The following is an 18092-nucleotide window of genomic DNA, read 5'->3' as shown; positions in this document are numbered from 1 at the left end:
ACCTGTAGTCAGAAGTCAGAGCTTTATACCCGAGCACATTCCTATGTGTTACTTGGAAACAATTACACTTACTGTAAAATCACTGGTATAAACAAGTCTCGTCTGCTCGGATACCACGCCGTACGCAAGATCGGGAGGCACAACGCCAAGGGCATTGACTTCCGCTTCCGGAGTCTCCGACATGCGCAACACGTGTTGTATATGCGCCGTTCGAAGTGGGCGTAATGATTACATCTAATTAGTTGCCAAAATCAATAAATGTACACTGGTAATTGCACCGTGGACTTCTTGTTAGTGATGAGATACTGTATGGCGTTGAGGTATCCTATGTGAACATAATGAGGACAGTGAACATCTCACTTTCATCTCGTTATGGTTAAGATGCTACTACTGCTAGGAGTAATGATGACATTGTCATTGTTGTGTGCGATCGATTTCCTAGGTTTTGTAGAATATTTTGTCTGTTCAAAGAAACATTGGAGTATTACATTACTATTACATATCGTGAACTGTGGTCCAGTGTGGATAGAAGTTATTAGTCTGTACTGTAAAATTTTGACAAGTCGTCACAAAGGAAATGTCTTGGGGAAAGAGTTTTGCCCGTGCCTCTGAGTCCCGGAGTCCCAATGTGATATTCCAACGCTGAAATAAGTTCATTGATTGTATTTTATGTGTGTTCTAGCTTACTGAATGTGTAAATAGGGTGAGATATGCATGTCAGTTTGTAAGTCTGCTTTTTGATCGGGTTGGGGTTACGGGCAGAATTTACCAGCAGTTGTTTCAAGTGTTCCATAGGGTACTAATGAGTTTGTTTGCTATTTGGAATTTTAGTGTGCGAAAAGGAAGAATAGTGGGGTATATTTAATACGGAAATAGAGCAGCTGAAGTTCAGTTCATATGTTCATAGTTTCATGTGTGTTTGTCAAGTTTTCTAGTGTGTAACTTTCATAAGCCTTACATGAGGAAGTCATATACTTTCGTATCAGAAAAAAGTGAATATGGGAAGTTCTGTATCATGCTATGTTAAAATGAAGTGAGAAAAAAGGAGACGAGGGGTGTAGCTTGAAACCATATTTGTAACCATGACATGGTTTGATACATGCTTTATTCAAGTTGAGTAAACTTTGAAACAATAGATCAGAGATTTCTTCTTATCATTTTGCATGAAACTGTAAGCAGTCAGTAGTCATCATTAATTGCAATTCCACCATTTAGCACATTATTTGGAGCAACGGTTTGTAAATGTCACAATTGAGTTTATCTGTCCAGCTCTAGCACATCTTTCAGTATGAATATTGTGCCTCTACAAAGACAATATACATTATATATGCTTTTATCTGTCTCGCCTGAGGGAGAGCAAGTGCAATACAACCCTTCTCACTCATTTCAAATAAATCATCTGACACACTTGCTCATGTAATGATTTGTGTGTATCATACGTAAGGCCCGATATGTGCACAATGGCTCGTGTAGTTGTGGTGTCACACCCTGTACAGTAAAGCCGACATAATCCAAATGCTAAGTGTGATGTAATCAGAAGCCATGTATTTGATATGTCATAGTCACTGATGTAATGCACACAGATTATTGTGATTATGTAAGAAGGTCACACAATGCGTCTTATCAAAGCACATTGTTGATATTTTGTTGACCTGTTGATTTGGGATGATCCTTTGAGCGCACAGATGATTTAGAAATTTAGTCTATCTTGCTACAATTAATATCAAAGTGTTGATAATTTTCGCTATTATCACACAAGTATATGTGATCAGAGATTAGGACCTATAACAGAAGTCACTTAGAAAAGGGGGCGGTGGGGTAGCCTAGTGGTTAAAGTGTTTGCTCATCACGCTGATGACATGGGTTGGATTCCATACATGGGTACAGTGTGTGAAGCCTTTTTCTTGTGTTCCCCTGCTGTGATATTGCTGGAATATTGCTAAAAGCAGTGTGAAAACTAACTTAATGCTCTTTGAAAATACAAATATTCTGAGGCTTGGTTAAGATCAGTGTCATACACCTACCCAAGATATGTTAACACTGGAGGTTGATATTTGTTGTTATTTACAAAACTAGAAGGTGATCTCCATGCATGTTCATATTTGATGTTGTCTACAAACTTGGAGGTGATGTAGTGCTGAATGAATTGTCTGCAGTGCCTGCAGTAAAACCTGACTTTGATGCCCTTGATGTTTTGCATCATCACAGCCCCCTCAGATATATCAAGGCATCATTGTGTCTCAGCATAGTGACTGATTTGTAGTGCACCAAAGTGGCAAACGTCTGCTAATCTCCAGGGCTTATGTTCCGATAAATCTTCACTAGGGACCGTTGATAATTTATGGCAAGTGGGGTTAAGGGGTGATGATGATTTTAATGGGGGGTCCTCCTTGTTCTGAGGAGTTAGGTGGGATGGGGGTGTCAGCAGTTTTGTACATGAAACCTTTAGGAGGCCACTGACATTGTACATGCTTCTGCATCATTATCACCACTGGAACTGACATTCAGTGATATTGCTGAAAACTGTTTAAACTAATATGGCAGCGTCAAATGCAAACAATTGACTATCTGACTATTCTTTCCTCACCAGAAATGTTTTTGATAGTTTTTTTTGTTTTACAGGGGTAAATTCTGTATATAGTTTTCCGATACAAAGTGTGTATTTTGGTATATGCACCAGGTTCTTTTGGCATGAACACTGATGTATCCATGCTTTGCAGAAGACATGTATTTATGGCCATAAGCTCAGCATGCTGTCATTCTGGTTTGGAAATGAACAAAACCTTTTTCTCTTAGTTGAATTTTGTGCACATATTAGACATCCTACCTTTCACCTACTTTTGAGAATGTGACTGGCAAATATTTATTTTTCTTTGCAACATTGAGCTACATTTTGTGGACATATCCAGGTGAGGTTTACCTGAGGAAAGAATTAGAGCACCCTTATGTACATGATGCATTTTGCAATAAATATGAATACACCATCGTCGCTGAGAAATTGTAATCCTGAGTATATATGTTGCATTTTTGTATCTTGTTGGATACAGATCCCACAACGCCCTGCTTCAGTGACAGAAGGTGAAGCTTCAAGACTTGAATTACACCATGGCACTAGAAGATGACTGGCTGTTTGACTCTATTAGAAAGTAAGGATTCTGAGATGTTGCTACTTTTTATCCCCCGCAACGCGGTTTGCATCCATGCACATTAATCTTTTCTGGAGCAGAACTTCAAACTGCTCATTATTTCTTCACCAAATGACGCACATGGATAGATCTGGTTGTGCACTGGAGCCTTTTGCTGGGTTTGGAATTCTGAATAAAGTATTGTTTGTGTATCCATGGCAACAAGTTTGACCATGGCTGAAATTGGTGGTAGTTCTTAAATGCCTGACTTGTTTTGATATCTGTCTGACCACAACTAATACGACTTAAGGCCCAAGAGACAAGCACCTAATCACATAATGACTCATCGCCTTCAGTACTGTGATGATACGTTCAAGGAGTGTTGAAAACCTGCATCAACGTACATGGAATCAAAATTTTGTCTTTCAACTGAAATTGATTTGATTCTTGGAGGATAACTATAAATGATGCCAACATGCATATTTGTAATTGTATTTATTATTTATACATTAGTGACAATTCATTTGGGATTCAAGGTATCATGTTATCACATTAACATATGCTTGTCATTTTTAGTTTTAAAGGCACATTTTGTTGGATGTGTAATTATTTTGTTATGTTTTCCGTATCAAGTGCAGGAATACTGTAGTATTCAATTAAGGGAAACAGTTGAAAAAAACAAAAAAAATTCAGAAAATAAAATGAAATTGTGGTAGTACTCTTTTCTTGAGCAGAACTCTGTTCTCTTTTGACTGGATACATAGCTCGGTCTAGTGGTGTACTGGTGCCTTTCGGTAATTTTTGAATTCTAATTAAAATATTTCAGCGTTTCCATGGCCATAGGTTTTACAGACTGAAATTGGTGGCTGTGCTCCTTTGAGGAGAAGAACTTTTAAAGACCTTTCACTAGTCTCCTTCCATTTTCTATATACACACTTAGCATAATCATAACTTGTAGACATATTCATGAAGGATATTCTGCCATTGCGGTTGATATTGATGACTGTCTTCTTGTTACCATTCTTCAGATGTCAGCCTCATATAACAGCAGCACTGTACATCAAGCTCATCTCATTGTTACAGTATTGTCATGGAGGATATTTGCTCAGAAGCCGTAGGTAATTTAAATGTCAAAAAGCTGTATGTAGTGCATTGTGCAGAACAGTAAGGTCCAGCTAGTGGTCTCGCTGAAAGTTGTTTTGGTGTGATTCTGATGATCTTGAGCTGTTTCAGGTATAAGACCCTATATATGTATGACCTGCAGAAACCAGTCCAGGCTGCTGATTGGCTGTCATCTGATCGTAAGTCTTTAGTGATTGGGCAAAATAACTAGAGAAAAAGCCTAGCTTGTCAGCTCCTCTATGAGTTCTCATAAGTCTGTGTCAGTAGTATGCTGGGGTTTGTATGTCTTCATGGTTACAATGTGTACTGGCTGTTTGTGTATCACCATGGTTACAATATGTGACCTTGCTGATTGTGTCACCATTGTTACAGTGTATGATCTGAGTGGTTGTCTCACAATTGTTAAATTGTGTGATCTGAGTGATTGTGTCACCATGGCTACTATGTGTGAGCTGGGTGATTGTGTCGCCATGGTTACATTGCATGACATGGCTGATTGTGTGTCAACTTGATCTAAATTGGATCATGGATGTTTTCATTAACATGCTAATTTCGTGCTAAAAATGCCAGTAAAGCAGATAGTGTTCATCTGTATAATGTTCAGCGTACTGTTTTGCAGGTTTAGTTGTGGCCACATCAGACAGAAAGAAACATGAACTACTGGAGTTGTCTCTCCCTGCCCAGATCTGTGTGCAGGAAGACATAGCTGTGAGTATAGTCCCATGTTGTCATTAGTCTCCAGCTGACTGTTCAATGTCTGACTGATACGCGGGGCTCTTAAGCTTGTATATGTGGCTGATGTTGCTGGGACAGTGTACTTTGTTAATGAAGATCAATGTGAAGACATACAACCATTCACACTAATGAATTTGTTGTCATGTATGAAGTATCTGTAAGTTGATGTGTATAGTATTAATAACAATGTAAAGCTACAGTGTTTTTCAACAGTTAGGTAAAGAATACCAGTACGGGTATCTAATTGACCCATGAGAAGAACATTACCCTCAGTTTGAGCAATATGGATCCCAGACAGTTTTCTTCTTGCTGTGATGCCCATGTTTGACTGAACACATCTGCGCCTCAGCAGGTTACCTCCCTTGATACAACTGACATTTCCTCTCCCGCTGCATGCTCCACTATGTTAAAGGTGTTTTGTCTACACAGAGGATTAAAATCAATTATTCACGGTAGTTAAAAGAATATACTGGTAGAAGAGAAATATCAGAAAAACTGCTTGTGTTCCGGAAACTGTTGAGAATTGAGCAGAGGTGTTATCTCCTGGCATTGTGGAGAGTTGATGTGCTGACAGTTGTAGTTTTGGTATATTTGCAGTGAAGATGACATCAGGTGTAACGTACCTTTATTAGGATGTGCAAGTATGTATTTTGTATGACTATTTAATTAGTTTGGATTCAACAGATTTCTTTTAAAGTTTGTTAACCTGAGCGTTCTTGTTTTATATGATGTTGTGCGAACTTACTCTATCTTTTCATATTTACCGAGGGAAATAGTAGAAGTAACCATGGAAACATACGTCTGCTTAATCATGATTGCTTACTGTGACGTAACTATCAGTGAGCCGTTATCAAAGGGGCATTGTTCTAGAGAAATTAATGTGTTGGGTGCAGTAAATCAAATCTTGCTCAAGTTCTGAGCAATGATCCACATTATCAGGACCCAATCACAGGCAATTGGTATGGTCCCCAGACCTGACTACCTGGTCCTCAGTTAGGTCTCATTGGCTACTGTGGGCTGCTGATCCAGATCAGACCCTCCATGGGGTATGAGCTCCTTGAAATTAGTTAACTTTGAACATTTCTTCATGCACAGAATGGTTTGACGAAAGACCGAGATTTCCAGTTGGTGAATGGTGGCTTCACAGACAGCTCTATCATATCCCTAAATCACCTGGGACAGGCAGTTGACACAGGTCGAGACTATAGGTCAGTCTGCAGCCACGTGTCTAGAAGTAGCATTAACAAAATATATAATGGTCAGTGCCTCAGTGGCAATGAACATCTTCCACAAATCATGCGAATGACATAATATTTGATGAAGGTTTTGAAAATGTTTGTTAATTATATGAACAAAGGTAGTCATCTATTTGTCTGTCTATCCTACTGTGTGTTTGTTTGTTTGTTTTTTAAGAATTTATATTTTTCACCAAAAATTGGTAAATATATCACACATCCTACAATATGTCTTTTTCCAGTTTTTGAATTTTTTGGCATTTTTAGTTGTATCGATTTCCACGTTATTGTTTTGAAAGCTTAATAACTACTTTTGTATATTGACAGACAGATAACACAGAAATTCTTTTATCTAGTTGGACTTCAGTAATGCAGATGAATTTTTCTTTCAAATTTGTAGGGTGAGGGGATTTGTCATCGCTTTGTTACTATATGTTTTTGGGGTAAAAGTCAGTGTAGACCCATTTCAATTGATTGTTTCAAAGACCATACAATGTCAACCTGATCCTTTGCTGTTTTACTTGAATTTGTATTTGCTTTTATTACTATGGGTTTCTTCAGGAAAGTGTTGGCCTGTGTGAGGGGAGACAACTCTGTAGAAACCTGGCAGCTTGGATCAGAAGTTGGAAGTAAGTTGACATAAGAATGAAAGAACATGAAATGCAAACAAACAAATACACCATGTTTCATATATTTGTGTAAACAGGTGATAGTGAGAATATTACATCTGTTTCAATTATCAACCTCTAATGGCGGACTCAAATCGGTCAGCCTGTCAAATGGATATGCTGAATTCAACCAAATCATATCAACTGAGTGATTAATTAGCAAGCAGTACAAATCAGTCACTCAAAACCACATCCATCGTGGTTCAAGTGTATAGAGCTTGTTTTAGTTATTCAACCAGTTAGATGTGGCATGGCCAATCAAATTGTGTCTTGGTGTCGTGTAGTAAATAATAACATAGCCTCGTCTGCTTCAATAAAACCACGTCTCGATTCGTTATGGGAGCCACAAACACTGTGGAATATCAAGACCAGTGTCTATTCCAAAAGAAGACTGCTGCGCTGATTGCGATCAGCTTGGCATCTCAATTTCTCACTGAACTTCTATAATGAGATGGTTTTATGCTCTGTGGATGCCTCTTTTTCTTTGCTTTGACACTACCATCATCTTCCCTTGTTATTGCAGAGCAGATAACTGCTGATAGGTTTGCATCAGTTATTTTGATACCCTGGAAACCAAAACCCAAGAGATATGAAATCAGAGACCATATAATAGAGGGACGGCCCTCTCCAACAGTTCATCATTAAACATCAGCGCTACGGTCTGGCATGTAACTGATACACATCGACACCCTGCTGCTAACTTCCGGTTACCGGAACACATGCGCAGCAGATGCGCATACATTCGCAAATGAACACTCTGGTAACCACGTAAACAATATTGCGTAATATCCGGACCGAGAGTTAATTCCTTAGCTGGATTTCACCGGTTGCGACTGACAGTCAAAGATTACATGAACAGCTCCAATAAACTGATTACAATAATCGTAATCTCTATCTTGTCTCTCACAAGATGTCACAAGACTTTTCAACTGTCCCACATGTCAACTGACAAAATCGCTGAAAATGTGTATCGTTCGCGAAATCCGTGCCGTTTTAGGCCAGTCATGTAACAGTACTGTTGTCAATATCCCCGATGTTCGCTGAACTTCATCACATAACCTCTAGATTTTGTTTTAAGTATCCGTTGCCACTGGTTGGTGGTTCACTAAATGACGCTATTAGTCTCTGATTTTGATTTCATATTAATTTGTGTAACTTTATGAAGCTTAAAGTCCCAACGAAACACGATTTCACGTTATCCACGAACGTTACAGTAATGTTTGTTTGAATGCCAATTTGGGGCTGACAGTGATAACGCTTTCGGAGCCGTACGGAGACATACGCACATTATAATATGTTTTTTTTTGCAAAGGAAAGCTACTCAGGACTACTAAAGCCACGAGGACCATTTTCACAAACGTCAGTGTACAACTTTACATACAGTAACCGCGTATAGTTGATTTTTGTGACCATTTGACCGTTTCTTTCACAGTAGATTAAGAGGGAATGAAGCAATGACTTGAGAATTTAAACTTGTCATGATATAAAGGTCGTGAGGCATCCCCCCAAACACACCACCCAATGAAATTAATTATTTTCATAGGGTTCATAACTTTAATTTTATCATGACACTTACCATGAAAAATTTGTCACATACCTTTCCGAAAATACCGGAATTGCAACTGACTGGGACTGTGCAGGTGTGATTGTGATGTTATGTTATATGTTTTATAAAAGAACAATAAATTTATATGTATTGCTAAATACAACTATTTATTCTTTCAAGCTTTCATTAAAAACAAATATGAATGTCAACTGTTTGAAATTGAGACTAACAATAAAGAATATACTAATTTTTTATAATATTAAAACATGATATTGTAAATGAAAAATATCAAATCTGTACACAACTTCGTCCACGGATATCTTTAAGATGAAAAACACAGTTCAAAGGTCTTGCGTCTTGCAAGTGATGTTCAAATGATGGATGCCTGAAAGATAGTGTATTTGCAACCCTATGATGGATGCATCACAGTCAGGTTCAATACTTGGTCATGATCTGATTCAAACTGTAAAAGCCCTCAGTAGAGATTCCCATGTCACAAACGATTTTATAGTTGAAAACAAAACCAAGTTATCTGGACAGTCAATTTCTTTATTTCATAGTTATTGTGACAATACAGTTACACTATGTGTTCAATGGGTTTTGCCATTGAAGCTCATTATCAAGCTCTCGAGAGGTACTTTGGATCATATATCATCAGATGTGCATACAGGGAGATTTTATTTAGAGTATGCACACCTGTATAGAAAAAGTCAGCAGCCATCACAGACTTATTAACATCTTCACACAGTTTTTGCTAAACCGCAGAATTAATGGCAGAACAGCCATCATAATCTGTCTGTTCCTGCTGGCATGGGGTGTCTGTGCGTTCATCAGTGAGGTCAATGAAGAATGACTTCCACTGTTTGTCACACAGTACATCTATTGAACTGAAAAAAGGAGAGGAACAATTTTGATATTAAAGAAAAATAAACATGAATTCAGTGCTCTAAATACTTGTTGAAATTATATGATAGCTGGTTGTCAATGCCCTTTCAAACAAGATCTGTTTATTTACTCTCAAGATGGGAATATTGCACTTAATTAACACTGTATCTTTCCTTACATAAGAAAAGAAGCAAAATTAATTCTTGACTATGCAAACGTTTTGATATTTCAAACTTTTTTTCTGCAGATAACGGATAATACAAACACCTATAGAATAAATAAATACCAATAACTACAAATTATCAACTTTTTATCAACAATTTTTCATCCAATGAAATGATTTCTTTGGTGTGCACCCTTAGTTAACAGAGACACCATTTTGAATATTACTTCCATTATTACTTACCTGCAATCAAGATCTGTTCATTGAACTTTCTTTTTCCTGGGCATCTACAAGACAAAATAATAAGTTTATGCTATGATTGGTGTAATGATATAAGTATAAAGTTGAATAAGGTACTTTAAATCATAATTAAACTTCATTAAGAAGAAAAATGATCAAAACAGAAAAATATACTATTTCATGAAAAATAAGGATATTTGCTACAATCATAATCATCACCATAATCATAATCATCATCATAATGAACAAAAATGGAAATATGTACAATTATTTACAACCCATAAGTGCATGAGACTTTTGAAGAATGGATTAAACATATATTCGGGTCATATTAACAAGCAAAATTAATGTTGTGTCGTCTGTTACATGGTATCTGAAATGTGCAGTACATGATGCAAATGCGGGTTTACGTAAAAAATCATAAAAAATAAACTACCGATCATAGCCATATAGATTTAGTACCAAGCAAAAGAGGAATTCGCCGTAAATGTTCACATACTTATTTTAAAAATGCTAGTAGTAAGCTGTTATTGTGAAAGCATGCGGAAATCAAGTGTTGTGGAGTAAATATTTCAGAAAACATTCACATTTCGTCGTATTGCAGGAGTCAAAATAAGGAATTATACATCCTCCACAGATTTATAAATACCACTAAACCAAACTTTATCTAATCCGCTTTTATTACATCCCGGTAACTAAGGATTGGTATTGAAAATTAGTAGCTGTTAGTATCGGGACTTTCGCTGATTTTGCACCACCGCCATTGTCCTCACAGACCAACGATCACACATGACAGCATTCATCAAATACAAAGACGTGTATACGCTTTAGCACCGCTAAAAACCTCAGATGCACTCTTACAAATATATGTATGTACATGAGAATAAATGAGAAAAACTAAATCTTACCTTTGTTATGAAAACACGCAAAATCTATGACTGAGGTGAACACACGTTCCTCGAAGTTTCCGGATAGGCTGCACAGTACAAGCCGTAGCGCGGATGGTTTCGCGCATTGGCTTGAGGGCCGTCCCTCTATTATATGGTCGCTGATGAAATCACCACAAATATCGCCTGATGTATGAGCTGTATCTACACACTCAAACCCAGAACATGTAGTCTCACCTGGCATTTGTTACTCTGAGATAGCTTTTGGTTATTTTCTGTTTCAGATGTGATTGAGAAAATAGGTGTTTTGTGCAACAAGAACTGGACATGGTGAGGTTGACTAGACTGGAAATCCTTATGCTAAGTTAGGGGTTGTGTGAGCTGAACACTAAGGAAGATTGAAGGCTCATAGGAGGCCAACATCTTTTAATAAATTGTTAATTGTTACTTTTTTATGGACCAGTGTAATATATACAGTGTGTTGTCTCCCCACATGGATGGCAAAACAAGGGGAGATAAGTACTGATAAGTACAAATATTTTACTTTTGACTTCTGTAATAACAATTTTTTGACAATTTAAGTAAGCATGCAACAGCTATTACATGTTGGCATTGTCTGGCCTCGAAGAAGCTGTAAAAATATAAAAAATGACGCCCTTAGACAGCTCCTTTTCTGAGTACATGTAACTAAATAGACAAATCCAAGCTCAAAATGTCAACCACTTGGAACTATAAGTGGTCACATTCACTGTAAGTCATCATTTAAACAAAGGCAGTGCTAAAATGTCAAATATGTGGTCATTTTAATTACTTGATGTATGTACATTTAAACACAAAATCTTACCCAATCACTTCAGTTAGATGATTCAGTTAGCTCTGAAGACTTCCTTGGAAAAGTGCTTGCTAAACTACAGATTCTGTTTTAGTTTTGTGTAACCCATTGTGTGATCTATGGTGAATTATGTATAGTAATTATCTCCCCATGTCCAGCCACCCACCACTTGTCTGGTATGTGGTGAATGATATGTACAGTACTTACTCCCCTTTTTCAGCCATTCGGCACAGTTGTGTGTTTTGGATGCCCACCGACTGGTGTTTGGCTCCCATCTGTCCAGCATCTCTGTAGGTGACATCAATACACAACAAACAGTGGCCGACACACGAGGTTGGTTTCAAGCACACTTTCAATGTTATAATTATGTACTTTTCTTTTGGAAATGAGTTCTGCTGATATTTTCCAGTTTCTTAAACATGAATTTGTTTTTGATAACTGAACTGTTTTACTTATTTGTTACATATGATTACACAATGCTTTCGGCCGTGGGAGCCGTGCCAATTCACACTTAGCAGAGGGGTACACGTAGTACGCAGTCTAGACTACCAGTTGCCCGACTTTCATTTTTGTGGAAGTCGTGGTGGCTGAGTGGGTTAGGCGGCTGACTTTGTGTGCTGGCAATTAGGTGCCTGACTCTGAGGATGCGGGTTCGAATCCTGGATGGGACTCAACCAAAAAGTACTAGAATTTGTACTTTACTGAGGAAGTGAAATCCCAAATATGACGTATGTTGTTATTTGTTACATATCTTCTTCAGTATCCCATCAAATTCTGCTGATAATTATTTGGTGGCATACATGTGCCTTCTGACCTAAACACAAGCTACTACTCTAACAGGGCGGTGGGGTAGCCTTAGGGTTCAAGCGTCTGCTCACCATGCTGAAGACCAAGGCTCGATTCTCCACATGAGAGCAATTTATGAAGCCCACTTCTGATGTCCCCTACCATGATATTGCTGGATGTTTGCTAAAAGCTGTGTAAAACCATAATCACACCCTAGTATTTTAACAAAACCTGTAATATACAGCCTGATACTTATGTATGTTTCATTACTTATCTTAATTTGCTTGTAAGAGTGGGAGCAGTGGGGTAGCTGTGTGGTTAAAGCGTCATGCTGAAGACCAGGTTCAATTCCCCACATGGGTACAATGTGTGAAGCCCTTTTCTGGTGTCCCCAACTGACTGGAATATTGTTAAAACTGACTGGAATGTTGTTTCTTTGTTTGAATTCAAGATTAAGAATGTAAGAACCATTTGATGTTCACTTTGCATCGTCATGATCTGTAGAGATCTGGGCATGATCAACTGGAAGTTGGGGTTGAACTTGCCACATTAACATTAAAAGTTGGGTCATTCTTCTCCAGATTGTCAGGAAGACATTAAGATTTCAAACATGCTTCTGCACGACCCCTGTGTGTTGACTTCGGCTCTGGTGTCCGGGGAATTGTTCGTTCTGGACCCTCGATCACGTGACATAACTGTGGAGCAGGTGACTGACACTTGTCCCGGCAGGGAGACGTGGACGCTTTGTGGAGACAAGTCACAGACAGTGGTGTTACAGATGTGTAGTAGTGGTGTAATACGTGTTCGGGACTTCAGGAACTTGAAGCATTGTGTGAACAGTGTACAGACAAAACTACCGCAAGCTGAACCAGGGGAGATAACTCTCAGTGTAAGTGAGACAATACAATGCTGGTCATGTTCCTGGGGACTGAAGGGAGTGGTAGGAAGCCTCTTTCCGTCTTGTCACACCATCTGTTATGTTGGTTTGGTAATCCAGATCCAGTTTAGACGATGGCCACAATATCATTCTTATCTTCAGTTTAAACCATCTTTATCTCCTGCGTATATCATTCTTATTATCAATGTAAACCGTCCTTATCTCTTGTGTTTATCATCCCTAACTTCTGTGTAAACCATCCTAATCTCCTGTGTTTATCAACCCAATCTTCTGTGTAAACCATCCTTATCTCCTGTGTATCTCATTTCTATCTTCTAAATATATCATGCCTTATATCATCCCTATCTCCTGTGCTTATTGACCCTTGAAGTTGGGGGTTAGAATTGGTCTTCAGTAACCCATGATTGTCCTAAGAGGCAGCTAATCAAATCAGGCTCTCTGACTTGGTTGACACATGTGGACATTGATACTCATGCAGTGGATCACTGGATTGTCTGGACCACTCTCGGTTATTTACAGACCACCGCCGTATAGCTGGAATAATGCAGAGTGTGGTGCTAAACAACAAACTAAACAAAGTCTCTGTATGTCATATCTATGTTCAGTGTAAACTGTCCCTATCTCCTCTGTATATTGCCCCTATTTGTTATTTGTGAGCCTCTCCATCTTCTGTTTACAGATATGCCCGACCAATTCAAACATTGTGGCAGTCACAGGTAAAGATTACATGTATTTCACTGCTCCTACTCCCAGGAAGTACTGTGATATTGCTGACTCTGTGTTTACAGTATAACCCTGTCTAGTTATCTCATAGATAGTTATCTCATAGATAGTTGTCTCATAGATGTCATCTGTTACTGTTGTGCTTGTCATGTCTTAATTTCATGTCTAATTTTTTTTGCGTAGTTCTTTGATGACGCAACCTTTATCAAGGTTAACCTCAACACCAATTCTTTAGTACTTAGTACCTAAAACTTAGTAGTTTCGTGAATGGAGGCCTTGGTCATTAGTTGTATCAACCCTACACTTGATGACTAATGCTATGAGTGCTGGCTGTTATATTCCAGGTGTTGATGGTTGTGTACAGATATATGACCGAAGCAAGTGGGGAGATACAGAGTTTGTCACACCAGTGTTTGTTCACCAAGGCCACATCGCTGACAGAGAAGACCAATCACAGGTCGTCTTGACATCCCAACATCTGTGGTACCAGTGGAAACAAGAAACAATGTTATCTGCTGCAAGTGATGGCAGTCTCCATATTTTTCAGCCAGTTTTATGAAATATTATTTTTTATGTTTGATAAAAATATATCTTTATAGACATAAATCTTATGTTTTTTTCTTCTTTGGTGATTGGTTTTCAATCTGTTCTCACAACTTATGTTGTCAACAGACTGTTATCATTTAGGAAGACCTTGTCCCAGTGATGTAGTGATCAGTAGGCAGATATTGTCCCACTGATGAAGGGATTCAGGTATTGTACCAATGATGTAGGAGGGACCAGTAGGCAGATATTGTCCCAGTGATGTCCCAGTGATGCAAAGATCAATAGGCATATTGCAGACATTGCCGAAGTGATATAGGGAGTAGGGAGAGATTAGTAGTGATCACAGTGATGCAAGGGCCTGTAGGCAGACTGCAGATTTTGTCCCAGTAATGTAGGGATCAGTAGGCAGATATTGTCCCAGTGATGTAGGTATCAGTAGTCAGATATTGTACCTGTGGTTTTTTAATAGTTGTTCCAGAGTTGAAGCAAAAAATTAACCAAATTGTAAATAAGTGTTTATTTCAAAATAATTTTATTATAGCTAAGTATGTTGATGATATGCTATATCTGTGACAGCTAATCTACTACTGACGTTCCAACTGTAATATATTGCACACCTCACCACTCAACAATATAGACCTCAACACCAAGGAAGGGCTTCCGAACACTGGGCCCAAGTATCTCCAAGTGTTCCATCCAATGAATATTGGCTGCCTTCTGCACAGTATGGAGCTGACGTCGGTAATGGGAGTATCTGTCCTGTAGTGACATCTCAATCTTATCTTAATGATTCATGAGCGTTAATAATGCATACATACTTTTGAAATTTAGAAATGGCAGATGTAATTATCTGTCCAAGTACCAGGGAGGAAATGTATATGAATGTGTGTTGCTTATATGTTAGATGTCACAGGTAGCACAGTCACTCATTTGGTTCATGTAGGAATTCACACTCACTCTGTTTAATGCCTTAACCACCCTGTCAACCTGACACGTGGAGATACTGATGTTCAGACACAGCTTCCTGACATATAATTACTAGAGGATCCAGATTTGTCAATTCCAATCTCAGCGAAAGAAAAACCTGATGCCGTGATCTAAATATTCTTCAGTATTTAAATCTTTTACATTTACAGACAAAGTGTTAGAACAAGGTTTGTGAGGCTGACAACTATAATATGAACATGTAACTTAAGTAACATCCAGCTGCTGCTGAAAAGAGTATTTTCTCATTCAGCTGGGGTGCCACCTCTGAAGCTTTTTGAATGTGACCTACATTAACCATTTAATGTCTTCCACGCTTATGTAACTGAGTATTCCATACAAGTTTCAACTGATGTATGAACAGACAATGAATGAGAAGTACCCAACAGTCCTACATTTGGAATCTTCAGTGGATGGTACAGCAGATTAGCACGTGGATATAGAGTGCTCTCCCTTCCCTAGTCTCTAAATGCATGTACTGTTAACATACAATGACTATTGGAACTGCCAAAGTATATGCCATATCTATGTTCAGTATATCAACTAGGAACAGTACATGTCATGTCTATGTTCAGTATATCATCTCGAATGGTACAGGGTCATTGCTGACAAACCATTATCAAATTAGGAAACAGCGTTTTGTGAGTATTTCTGCCAACCTAATGTTGAAGAAAGTAAGTAAATACATCAGCTCCTAGTATAGACTGTCTATTTGCCATAACTGCTTCAGGGCTGTAACCTCGCTTACAATCCAAGTACAAATATCAAATGATAATTTTATCTTATTCTCTTTAGAGGTAAATGTTGAATAAAATACAAGGAGTCATTGGTTGATCAGCAAATTTGAGGAAGCCAACCATTTGTTAATGTTTTGTGTGGACAAAGAAATCTTATCACCACATTTTCTGGAGCTGAACCCAAATACTCTTAATGTTGAGCCAGCACTGTAGGCTGCCCATCAGTACTCAGTAATTTTAAACAAGATGGTACTGATTTGGCTAAATACGTTTTCGAAATGAAGATGTTCATTTGGTCTGAACTGATGCATTGGATGTATTTCTGTTACGAAAATGAAATTTCGGTAGGCATATCTTGGTTGTGTAGGATCGATTGCCTCCCTGGAACAGTCATGTGAGTACATGAGAAGCTGCTAAAAACAGATCACAGATTAAGTAACCGTCATACATAAATATCAGCTGCATATTAAAAATCCAGCTGCAATAACTGCATATCACAACTAATATTTGACATAATCATAAAAAAATCTTAGCAAAAACACAACATTGACACAGAGGGTATGTAAAGATAACCGAACTGGTTCCACTTTGTGAAATATACATAAATAGCACCAGGGAGCAGTCTCGATCTGGAAGGCATGTTTGTCTGTACTGTGAATCAAATTGAGATTCCAAGTTAAACGATAGAAAGTACCTATCGACTGTAAGTTTTCTCAGTCACACAAAATAAGTTGTCTGTCGATTTTGGCAGAAATAGTCTTGGAAAAATAACTTTGGAAAGCAAATATTCCGTTTGAGTTGAGTCTGGTTCAGGGAGTCTATGATTTGCTTGATGGTAGGTTGAGCAGGATTTCATGTTTTCTTTGGGGAAATCTGCCCACGTAATCGTACAACTCTCCTAACAAAATTACCAAAAACCTGCTCAGCCATACCCTTGAGATCATAATATCAGTGGTTTGTGCAACAAATGTGCTCGTAAAAAACACTGAAGGAAGCATGGTCATGTGTAAGGAGACAAGTCATCAGAAATAGCACATACTATTGATGATGTCCCAAACAGGTTCGCATGGTTGCAGACTCAAGTATTTGTCCCGTGACCCTAGAGACGTTTGTACCCATGTGGGTACGCAGCCCCAGAGACATTTGTACCCATGTGGGTACGCAGACCCCGGAGACATTTGTACCCATGTGGGTACGCAGACCCCGGAGACGTTTGTACCCATGTGGGTACGCAGACCCCGGAGACGTTTGTACCCATGTGGGTACGCAGACCCCGGAGACATTTGTACCCATGTGGGTACGCACAACAACTGCTGGGGGAACGAACAGTGGTCTTAGGCATGACAAGCAACAGCTTTAATCACTTGCCTACCGTACCACCAGTGAAAAAGATAAGAATTCATTTATTCACTAGAGTAAACCTCAGGTATAGGCATTATTTGTAGAAGATTAAGGGTGGGCTAGTATTTGGCAGAGCTAATTAACAACCACTTTGAGAACTCTCCAAACCCACACATTTCTTTAGGTGGGCAAGTAGTGGGGTAAATGCCCTTGATGCAACCATAGGAATGAGTACAGGCTTAACCCACATTCAGTGGGCTTCAATCTTCCCATTTCCAAGTACATGCACAAAGATAGTCTTGAACCATATGTGATGTTATATGCCCGCAGCAGTGGTATGCGCTCTCCTAGCAAAAGATTTCTCATTGGGCATGGTGTGGTTTGGCAGGGTTCAGTATAACACATCCCTTGGGGATGGTGGCTTGGAGAAGTTGCTTGTCACACTTCCGTCACGCTGGAGCCTGTATAACTCCTCCTTATTCCTGGCCAGGAGGACAGTGTAGGGGCTTCCCGAGACGTGATGTCCGGACCACTGGACGTAGATGGTGTAGATTCCAGGCTCCACTGGGTTGTAGAAGGCTTGATACAGCTTGTCCTTCTGGCTGGCCTTCCGCATCTTCACATGGAAAGCACCTGCTC

At 38.8% G+C, this 18092-nt stretch overlaps 3 protein-coding genes across 6 annotated transcripts in view; 1 reads left to right on the top strand and 2 right to left on the bottom strand.

The window, feature by feature from the left end:
* LOC137281482 (fatty acid CoA ligase Acsl3-like) overlaps positions 1 to 175 on the bottom strand; it is a 42622-nt gene extending 42447 nt beyond the window's left edge. Inside the window, exon 1 of one of the 2 annotated variants that reach the window (XM_067812735.1) lies at positions 73 to 175. The gene's annotated coding sequence lies outside the window, so the exon portion shown is untranslated. Of the gene's footprint in view, positions 1 to 68 lie in introns of both variants that reach the window. The other variant, XM_067812736.1, reaches the window with a different exon arrangement.
* Positions 157 to 14470, top strand: LOC137281484 (WD repeat-containing protein 73-like). Of its 3 annotated transcripts, none has more exons than XM_067812738.1 (11): positions 157 to 268; positions 3048 to 3146; positions 4359 to 4426; positions 4867 to 4955; positions 6078 to 6190; positions 6779 to 6846; positions 10891 to 10936; positions 11659 to 11771; positions 12806 to 13113; positions 13802 to 13838; positions 14190 to 14470. In XM_067812738.1, the coding sequence occupies exons 2-11, from the start codon at positions 3106 to 3108 to the stop codon at positions 14402 to 14404; spliced, it is 1098 nt and encodes a 365-aa protein (XP_067668839.1). In that variant the 5' UTR covers positions 157 to 268; positions 3048 to 3105; the 3' UTR covers positions 14405 to 14470. The 3 variants fall into 3 exon arrangements, with proteins under 3 accessions (XP_067668839.1, XP_067668840.1, XP_067668841.1); XM_067812739.1 differs by having other exon boundaries at positions 175 to 320; positions 14190 to 14468; XM_067812740.1 differs by lacking the exon at positions 157 to 268 and adding an exon at positions 294 to 1234 and having other exon boundaries at positions 14190 to 14468.
* A 423-nt stretch (positions 14471 to 14893) lies between these two features.
* LOC137281481 (filamin-C-like) overlaps positions 14894 to 18092 on the bottom strand; it is a 53398-nt gene continuing 50199 nt past the window's right edge. Inside the window, exon 22 of the mRNA XM_067812734.1 lies at positions 14894 to 18086. Coding sequence (XP_067668835.1) covers positions 17845 to 18086 — 242 coding nt within the window. The 3' untranslated portion in view covers positions 14894 to 17844. The remainder of the gene's footprint in view (positions 18087 to 18092) is intronic.

The sequence above is a fragment of the Haliotis asinina genome, chromosome 4, assembly GCF_037392515.1.
Source record: "Haliotis asinina isolate JCU_RB_2024 chromosome 4, JCU_Hal_asi_v2, whole genome shotgun sequence".
Classification (NCBI taxonomy): domain Eukaryota; kingdom Metazoa; phylum Mollusca; class Gastropoda; order Lepetellida; family Haliotidae; genus Haliotis; species Haliotis asinina.
This window is presented reverse-complemented; position numbering and strand designations above follow the sequence as displayed.

Coding starts and splice junctions, on each gene's coding strand:
- LOC137281484 (XM_067812738.1), top strand. CDS start 3,106: ATGGCACTAGAAGATGACTGGCTGTTTGACTCTATTAGAAA. Junction 6,847..10,890: donor GCTTGGATCAGAAGTTGGAA/GTAAGTTGACAT, acceptor TTTCTGTTTCAG/ATGTGATTGAGAAAATAGGT. Junction 13,839..14,189: donor AAACATTGTGGCAGTCACAG/GTAAAGATTACA, acceptor GTTATATTCCAG/GTGTTGATGGTTGTGTACAG.